Raw genomic sequence first — 10,409 nt, forward strand, 5'->3', positions numbered from 1 at the left:
TCCTACAAGTTCGCATTTTTGATAAAACCATGCGCCATGTTGCTATGCAAGCTTACCGTCAATACAGCTGAATACACCTAAATATAGCTGGTTCAGATCAACCTCCTACCCAGGTTCTTTACGAGCAGAAATTCCAATGTTAAAATGACACGCGAGTTCCTGGAGACAAGGTTGGCTCTGGATATCCGTTCAGCACGGCAATATTAAATGTCCTATACACCTTTCCAGAAATGGGGCGCTGAGTGTCCGAAATAGTGATGTCATAAGGGGAAACTAGGCCTGTGGTGGAGGGACAAAGGAGATAGTCATGGTTGACCAACACACTTGGATGCCTTTAATGACGGACAAGGGGGAAAAAGTTAGTTCCAATGCAAGCCACCAATTTCGGAAAGCATGTATAGGGGCTGATGTATTGGGGGGGGGGGGGGGGGGCAGATGTCAAGGGGCGGAAGAGGGACTGAGTGACTGAGTCTAAAAAACTGCACATATGCGAAATTCCGATTGTTGACAGACTACCACATGACATCTGACATTGGCCACTAGAAGCTTGTTTGTCAATTAAATCTCCGGTCATTTTGCATGCTATGAAACTTCCGCGAGTCCTTTAAATATCAAAATCAATCGCGGGGACCAATCTTCAGTGGCCATGGCTGGGGGGGGGGGGGGCACATCCTTCTACATACCGTAGCTGGGTATGGGAAGGCCGAGCTAAAACCTCTGCTGTTGCAGCGGTAGCCCGGAGACCAGGATCATGGGATTCCGTATTTTAGCAAAATCCATAGCAACGATCGCGTCATCGAGCCATCGCGTCGTCGAGTCATCGAGTCGAATACCACAAGCCTTCCACAAAGGTGATACAGGACTGGCTTGTCGAGTGACTGACGTCCTGAGTAATTTACCAAATATACAAAACCTTTTCTCAGAAAAGTATGTTACCGGCAGAGAAGCTGCAATGATCATATATTATAGTGAAGCATCTGTTACACTGGCCCAATGTTGAGACCTTGTAAAAGATGACTGGCTCAACGTAATGGTACAGGGACAATAGAAATAGCCACAGTGACATCGCTAATTGTGACATCATAAAGTGACATAACTCTGTTGCATTTTCTGGTGTGGTCCATCTTTACATCACGCAAGTCATCCGAGTCTATAGGACATTGCCTGTCTGATTATTTTAACATTTTCTTTCCTTTCAATCAGGTTAAATCACATCGTTTTTGTAGGATTTCTGCATTTACATGTATGCCTGTTCAATGCTGGTCAGTGTAGCCTAGCCTACCACCAGTGTATGATCCTTCACACTGCCTATACTGAGAAGACTGTGCAAATCCACGTGTGGAGAAAAAACAGCACCGGAAATGTAAAAACATGGTCCGCAGGTACATTCCTGTGGTTGGATGCAGATGTGAAACTAATGACTGTAGGCATGCCAGCAGCATGCACCTCATTGGATTAACAATTCCCATCACTGAGTTGATGCAAAACTCCTGCAATCCAATATAAACAGTATTCGAAAAGACAGCATTTTCATTTTCTGTTATCTGACTTACTGAGAGATGAGAACCGGAGAGGAGGAAATTCCGAGCAAGGACTTTGAACCGGAAATGAACTGTTTCACATGGTCATTGGTTGTGTTACTTCCTTTGACTGCGATGTTCACCAACACACTCATCATAGAGTTTAACCCCATCATGATTCCAGGGCTGCACACCAATTCAAACTTTGCCATAGCCTCGTCCAAGTTTTATGGGACATGATGACTCAATCTAGGGCTCGGCACAAACCAGTGAAATGCCGAACAATCGAAGAGTTGCATAATAAACTTGATTGTGTTGATATTTGAACAACAAGAAGGTTGATCAACATCACATCCATGCGATGTTCAATAAACACTTGATGCTGTGCATTGGTTAATCACAAGGATGTGTGGCATACCATGTTTTTGTTGTTGGGAGTTTGATCAACTCAAAAGCAAAACGCTGTGCATCAAGAACTGTGTGACTTATCCCTTAAAGGTTTGACTAAATTCCTCAACTTCAAGTAATGATAAAGATATGAAGTTTTCCCAAAACGTATCACCATGTCAGTTTCATTTACACACAAAGATCGTGATAAAAGGGTTAACTAATAAAGAACAACTAATAAAGAATGATACTGTCATGATACACCGACCTAGTTATCAAAAACAAATAACCCACAATGCTCTATTGTCAAGGATTTTCATTATCCTCTATCACATCGAGCTGAGGTTTTTTCACTTCTATACTGTCATTTTACTTGGTTATCAAACATGTTTTATGACAAGACTGTACGTTATTAGTTTATATCTAAAATTAGCAGGATCAATACTTCTCAGGGATCATCAACACAACAACTACAGTGTGTTTCAAAATCAACATCACTCTAATTTCCTATTTGGCTCGACTGACAAAGATATCTCGACGCCAATAAACCAAATGCCTAATCGAGGCCGATTTCAATAAAATCTCAATGAAAAGAGCCAGTTTATAAAAAGACCGTTAGGTTGCTTTTGCAAAGCTTGGTGTTTCTCATAAACCGACAGTCAATTTATTGCCATTTTTGACTCTGTAATTATCGACTAATTGCCTACAATGTTTTAATTTAGAGGCAGATGGTCTAATGACGCTAATACTCACTAAGTCATCATGACCTTAGCATTAGCTCGGATTATCCACAAATTTACATGTACAAACTGCATCTTTCAGGCAAAAAGAACATTATCGTGAAAAATAACTGGTGAACCATAACAACAACATGTTTGGCATGCAAGGCCTGGGCCGCTTCTAATAATGGTCCTTTGATACACATCTCGAAAACTATAGAAAAACTAGATCATGATCAAATAGTGGAGGTAAGAGCCTTCTGTATGTACTGCCATAGAAAGATTCTCGGTCTAAGAGTAAGACACCAAGTAAACATTTTTGTTAGTTTGATTGAAGGCAAAAACTTAAAAGTAGGTTTTTTTTCTGTTTGAGCTGAACCATGGGAATGATTAGACAATAAGTCCCTAAATGTTTCGCTCAATTCAAACTACCCATATTCTCAACACAAGTTTAGCCAAAACATAAGTCCCCGATACATGTATCCTACCACATAAGTTTCAATTATCCTACATCTTGCCAATGTAGCAAATATTGAACTTTTACCATTATTGACCTTTTACGAAGAGTATAACGTTTTGCATGAGAATGGACTGTAGGATGGAGCACACTTGAAATGGCAGTGCTCCCCTCGAGTGGACTATGAGCAAATGATGATAAATTCATGAACGGCAGAACAGAGTCCATCTGACAGAGATGGTAAAAGGACTTTTAAGGTCACAACAGCTGATATTAAAGCAGACTGAACATTCTAGTTTAGTAACGACCAACTTTAGTTCAGTTTGGAAAAAACATTCTGAAATTTTTTGAACATTTTTTAAAAGAGAATTTTTTTTTTTAAACTTCCGATCTGTCCATCAAAGTAGTGTAACTTTTTGTTCTCAAAGTGCAATTAGTGCCAAGGCCCAGTTTCTGTTAGAAACAATATCTGCACATGTCCTTATGTCCTTTTATGAACGAATCAGCTGGTAGAAAGCCACCTGCCAAGCAACCTATACAAAGGAAACGGATGCCACAATGTGCAACCAAGAAAGTTTTTTGTACCATGACCCACAAAAGAACATTGGAGTTTGAAAAAACTAACAAACGCATAATGGTTACCACTCACTTAGGCACCTGATGTGAGAGATGCAAGTGATACACGTTTAAATTTCATCACTTGACCTCTCCATATTCAGGTTAAGTACATAGGCCTGTTATTTACTTGGACTTGGAACTGAAAGTATTTCTATGCTCTGTGCAGGAATAAAAGGTTGCAAGCCTGCTGCAGCATTTCTGTAATTAAATCCAGGATCATTGAGTATTCCTTGTGCCAACGCTTGCAATGCCACCATCATGAGAATTGAAGAGGACAGCCAAGGAGCGGCACATCACTGGATTATTCATAAGCTTGATCAGAAAGGTCAAGCCAAGACATTCTCAACCGAGCAGAGGGAATTTGATTAGCCAGTTCATTCCACAGGGAACGCACGAGACTAGAGCCACTTTGTGATGTATAATGCAAATGTGTCCTGCTCTGCAGTTCCAGTATACTGTCCGTGTCCGCAGATGAAAAGGAGATATTTGGGTTGTGAAAGCACCAAAAAAACAAGCCTATTTTGTCATTCCGACCTGCGATTATAATTGCCTCTATGACAATCTGTGATCTAGTTGTCTACTTTGAATTGGCATCTGCTTCATTAGCTTACATTTTGATTGTAACCGGCTGTGGAATTCCATAGATTTGCATCACCTTATACACTCAATCATACAAACATTTCGGTGCGTCCTGTACGTAGACATGCATGCAACTTTCCTGGTGAGTGAGGTACATCCATAATATTCTGGTAGAAAATATTAGCATCAGTCAGTATGAATGCACAAGTATGAATCCAATGGTATATTGACAGACCCTTTCTCGGTGAATTAGGTCTGACACTTGTAAGCTACATGGAAGAAGATAGTCTTTATTTATTCTTGAATGTAGCCAACTACTTTATCGTAAGACAGGTTCTTTCTCAACCAATAGAAATGATATCAAGCAAAGAGGTTGTTGGCTTTGACATGCTTGATTAACCCTTTCCTAATCAAGCGGATACATGCCCACAGACTCATGCCCTCTTCGTTCTCGAATCAGCTATGGAAATATAGGTATGATCTAACATAGATTAGTATTGAGTAAGAGATACTCCCAAAGGGAACTTAATCAATATATTCTCTCTGTACTCATCAACCTTTGTAACAATATTGATTCTTATTCAATGGGTGAATATAATATTACCGATAATGAACAGGGTCAGGTTCTACATTATTGGCACAAGATGGAGCTAAATCAACAGCTTTTGCAACAGGCAAAAAGAAAAGAGACTTATCACCAGTGAGGGAGATATTACTGTATATGAAATGATAATCCAGCTTTCACTTCAGTTGTGCTGGTATACCACCGCAAGAGGAAGGACCAGTCTATTACAACAGTAGCCTGATACAAGGTATCTGAGAGATACATGAACAAGGCACACAGACTGGTATTTTTCGAAAACATGGTCACCCTAAAGTAAAACTCCCACATAATCCATGAGATATTTTAGCGAGGAAATGTCACACAGGAACTGTGTGTCATCTCCGGCTGCCTCCAGCAGATTTCCTCTGTCTCCTACACAGTAGTCATGACAGTGTCAAGTCTATGACATGTCATGAGGACAAGATCAGCATGACACATCCTGACAATATCAGGCCATTTCACTCGATACATACTTACTCCTTGCGTAAGGAGAAGTCGTGTTGCAACTCGAAGGCCCTGTTTACAAGAGGATGAGCATGACAATGCGTAACACTACCCCACTGATACAAAGGCATGGGCAAAATACTGATTGATGTTACGACACAAAACACAACCATTTCAGCCCCAAACTAGAACATTTTCTGGTCCTGGCGAGGGGAGGCTGTGAATCGTGCTACACATTGACTACAAAGTTTATAACGTGGTAATGCATAGGTTTTGGTGTGAAGGTGTTAACTTTTCTTTTCCAAGAACCCTTTTCGTTGTAACACCTGCCGTTATTATTCATAACCTGCATGTTCAACTTGGCATACACACTATAATGCATACAAATAACAAACCCCATATGTAAAAACTATGCTTCACTCAAGGCCTTGGGGGGGGGGGGATAGCACCAAACGAACAAGTCAAACCCTGGCCTGGTCAATTAGAAACTTAGGGAGACCAGTGGATTAGTGAATAGACAAGAGCCCTAAATTCACCCTTGGATTTCTGACATTTCTGAGTGAAAGTGATATGCTGCTCCTATAAATGGGAGAGGATAATGGGCTTTGCTTTTGTCGTGCTTGTTCAGCTAACATTTTTCATTTACAAATTCAAGCACGTGCCAGCACTTTTTGAAAAAAGGACTCAATTACCCATCTACACGTTCTGTTCACCATAGCCGCATAAAATAGCCTAATCATTCGAGTTTCTTCCTAAACAACATGAGATAATTAGTATAAATGTTGACAAATACTTGTAGGTCTAAATATAGGGACATGTTTCCTGTGCACGGGTTACATGTTCAAAGCTTATGGAAATGGACAATTATGAACACTTTCACATAGCAATCATAAACCGAAAATTGGCCTATTTTGTATAGTTATGGAAGATCTGCTGGGCATAATATTCATGGGATGTTCTTAAAATTCACACATGCCCGGATATCATAAGTTATGATACATAACATAGAAAGTGTGAGCGGTCAAGATGACAACCCTCCCACAAGTTATAGATACCCTTGTTTCCATGCTTGCTGTCATCACACTTCCTCCTCCAACAGTCATGACAGTGTCCAAGGAACATTGAACATATATCCGTAGAACCTCTCTATTAAGGACACCCTCGGGACTGGCAAGTGCTGTCCTTAATAGAGAGGTGTCCTGATTAGAGAGGTCAAATTGAATGGAAACTACCAATTTGGGACCAAAACTAGTGTCCTTAATAGAGAGGTGTCCGCTAAGGGAGGTATTGTATTTCCAATCTCAGTAAAGTGCAACTTATCAGGGTACCTGCTCTTTGGACCCTGGTCCAATACCTTGCTCTGGTTTATACAGGGGCTTTTGACAATGAGGCAGCAGAGACGGAACTTCTCCTGCTATTTGGCACCAGCTAAAGTTTCTGCTCAGGTGCACTTAGTATGCCAAGCATTGACGGCAAACAATTCTGAAGACGTCTGGCATCTTCATTGCTTTTAACAGTTGTTAGCTTGCTTGTACCTTCCCTGGAAGCTGTTTTACCTGGCCATGTTCTCGATATCGACTACATGGTTATAAAGCAAGTATGTTTCTTCTTGGAGTCTGAACAAGTCGAGGCAAGGTTATACTTCACCTAGAAATAGCCGCTGATGATGATGATGATGTGGAATAATGTCATGAGGAATGTTATGATAGCCAATGCAGAGCTTCATCTAGTTCATCATGCCAGCCACTGTCTCCCTCACATCCTTTCAACATGTAGGCCTATACATGACATACAACCTTCGTTATAGCAAGGCATGTTCTGCCCCCCCCCCCCCCCCCACCACCACCACCCTGCCTTTTTGCACCAAACCACTTCCCTACATGGACACCCCACCTCACATCACCACCTATGAGATGCATGATGATGTATAGCTCTCTGATGCCTACCGGTAAACCAAGAGCAAAAGTATGTCAAAGAAAATACAGGCGTGTCTATAAACCAGGAGCAGGTGAAGATCATGAAGATGGTATGGCTATCATATCCATTAATGCTTTGACTTGCTTTTTTACTCGGAAAGCAAACCCCTTCCGAGTTCAAATCATAGATATATATGTACAAGCATGAATGCGCATCTAATACAAGAATGCAACAACAGCTTATAGATAGAGGTATTTCCCGTAGTGATTCGGCATGATCTCAGAAACTTGACAAAGAACTGAACAACAGAAATAAAACACACAAAACAAGATCCTTCCGCAGAACAGACAATTTCTATTTAAATCAACACGGACAGCTAAGATGAGGTTGCGTAACATCAGCTTTAGAAATGAACCAGGACTGATGACAAAAGACACAATGGGCTATTTTTCGGGATGTCTCCTGATATTAGGGGTTCTCAGAAAAAGGTGCATTGCTGCAAACTGCAGACAACTTAGACAGTTGCCTACCATCTGCTGGAAAAAAAGGCCAAGGTGATCATCAGTTTATGGCAGTACTAGTGGCAAAGTGCTATATTCATGATACTGAATGTAATATTTGAAAGGACCTACCTCTTGTGTTGGTAGCCATATCTGCCACTTTCTGAAAGACCTCCAAAAAGGCACCAACAGCAACGATAGTAGTCCTGTAATACAGAGGCAAAGCAACAGTCATTAGACTTGGACAACCATATCAGACAGATGAGTTACTTTTAAAATAGACGGTTGACTGTCGGCATGTAGAGATTCTATAAAACCTTAGGGTAACTGCCCGATGGTAATATACAACCATCCTAGCACTTCCCCTTCTCGTCAATTGATAATTTTCCCCTTCTTGCATTGAAAATCTCAAAAGCGACCAGTGACTACTTTTCAGTTTTCTGGAGGAATAGTCCACAGCATCATTTGACAGTTGTCATTTTGTACGTCTTTCCTATTTCTCAGTCACCTAATCCAGTCATGGCAAAGGATGAGGACTTACCGAAGTGCTGTGTGTAACTTTGCAGCTTTTGCTGCAAAATCCTCCCATACCGGATAGCCACCCTGGAATAGTCAAACGATGAAAATCATGAGAAATTATGGTTTATGGGCAGATGCTGAATTTGATTGAATTGAATGATATTGTAAATCTTAACCTTTTTGCTGAAACAACATTTTCAGAAACCATTCTGCCCCTTCAGCCAAAAAAGTACACATATGATGCATGAAACAGTTTTCAGTAGGTCTAAATGAAAAATGACAAAGCTGAAAGTACTTTTCTATAAATTGTGACAATACCCCCATGACCCAGATGCAATTTTGCAACTTGTCAAAATTATCTCCAAACAATATAATGTGTAGGAAGTATAGGAATGTTGATTACTAGGCCTGTTCCCGAAGGTCCCGCTTTACACTGGTTATCACTGGTGCCCCAATGGTTTTACACTGGTTACCACTGGAATTCCCATTGGCTTTTCACTGATTACCACTGGAAGTCCATTAGCTTTTCACTGGTTACCACTGGAACTCCAATGGCTTAACCCCGAACCTGGGTTACCACATCCAGAAGCTCTCCGGCCAGCACTCAACACTATCGACAGCGTAATACGTGCGAGGGGAGGAGGATACGACTGACTCTGGATCATCCAGGATGGGGTTACCACTGTGACTGTCTCCACTGACTCCATACGTGTGTAACCTGGACACCACTGCCACTGGCTGGTCAACAATACCAATGCATGGTTACTAATGGAACTCGGTACTAAAAGTACCACTGGCATTGGAATTCAACTGGTTCATGTGGTTGGTTCAAACCCTACATATTAAACGCATTTCACTGCTTATTCTATTCCCAGATTATTATTTAACACTTGCAGAGTTGGCGACGGTACGCTTTAGACAATGGGAGACTGCTAAAATGTGGAATCAGGAATGATAGCATTCTCGCTTTGCCAGTTTCTACAGTCTCCCATTGTCTAAAACGTACCGTCACCACCTCCTGCGCAACTCTGTGTCATATTACATAATACATGAACAGAGAGTATGGTCTGGTATATATATATGATCATGGAGGTATAAATAAGATTTATACCTCCATGATATGATAGGGGCCTTTTATTTACTACTACTTACTTACAATACAACACAACAATGGATATTGAAATTAAATACACAGTAATTCACAGAAGAAATCCGAAATCGGAATACTTGCCTTCATGTCATTTATGATCTGTTGAAAGAGGACACCTAGGGCACTACAGTCCCTGTCAAATCCTCCAGACTCCATGACTGACGAGGTTGATCACTACTACTCAGAAATGACTGACAAAACGGATGCTATCCATACAGACAGATACACACTACACAGTGAATACACACAGTGACACACGGCCGAATACAAACACACGCTTTCTCTTGATCACTGCTAAAACTAGTATTCCAGCGCTGATCAAAACGAATTGAGATCAAAATGAAATCCTACAATATCCGCAATTATCAGGAAACAGACAAAATAATATTCAAAACACCCATCGTTTGTGAATTTCACCTACTTGAAGAACGAGCACAAAATGCACGTCCAATGCACACTAAGCATGAACAATGTATATATCAACGCAATTTCCCTGAAGTTCCGATGTTCACCAATTTTGTGGGGGGAACTCAATCATGGCCGTTCGTCGATGCAAATGACGTCACGGCGCGGAATTTCAAAATCATACTTACGTTTTGGTTGTGGCTTGTGAATTGGAAATTTGTTTCAATTTCCGTTTCTTTTAGAGATCCTCATGTTTAAGCATATTGACTTAATCGTTGCTTATTAATATGGCTTGACTGTGGGGTATAATATAAACAGCATTTTTTATCTCGCCAGGTCTGGTTGTGACAGTATAGATCTGCAATCTCATCAGGTCTGGTTGTGCCAGCATCTCCTGTCTATCAGTTCTGGTTGTGACAGCATATGCTGTATTATCAGGTCTGGGTGTGGCAGCATGTTATGGTGATTGTTGCAGTATCTGCTGTCTCTTCAGGTCTGGTACCGGTGTTCTGATTTCATGCAATCCCTTATGAAAATGATCAGGTATTCACCATGTGAACATGAAACACATTTTTCCTAAGGGTGGAGAC

The 10,409-nt window shown here is 40.9% G+C and overlaps 1 protein-coding gene across 8 annotated transcripts in view; it reads right to left on the reverse strand.

Annotated features, from left to right (window-relative positions):
• Positions 1-9,871, reverse strand: part of LOC135495491 (protein MTSS 2-like) — a 47,875-nt gene extending 38,004 nt beyond the window's left edge. For all 8 annotated transcript variants that reach the window (XM_064784201.1, XM_064784200.1, XM_064784205.1 and 5 more), the window contains exons 1-3: positions 9,496-9,871; positions 8,287-8,348; positions 7,878-7,951 (exon numbers count right to left, since the gene is read on the reverse strand). In XM_064784201.1, the coding sequence (XP_064640271.1) occupies positions 7,878-7,951; positions 8,287-8,348; positions 9,496-9,570 (211 nt within the window). In that variant the 5' untranslated portion in view covers positions 9,571-9,871. The remainder of the gene's footprint in view (positions 1-7,877; positions 7,952-8,286; positions 8,349-9,495) is intronic.
• Positions 9,872-10,409: the final 538 nt, after the last annotated feature.

This window comes from Lineus longissimus, chromosome 11 (genome assembly GCF_910592395.1).
Source record: "Lineus longissimus chromosome 11, tnLinLong1.2, whole genome shotgun sequence".
NCBI classification, from domain to species: Eukaryota; Metazoa; Nemertea; class Pilidiophora; order Heteronemertea; family Lineidae; genus Lineus; species Lineus longissimus.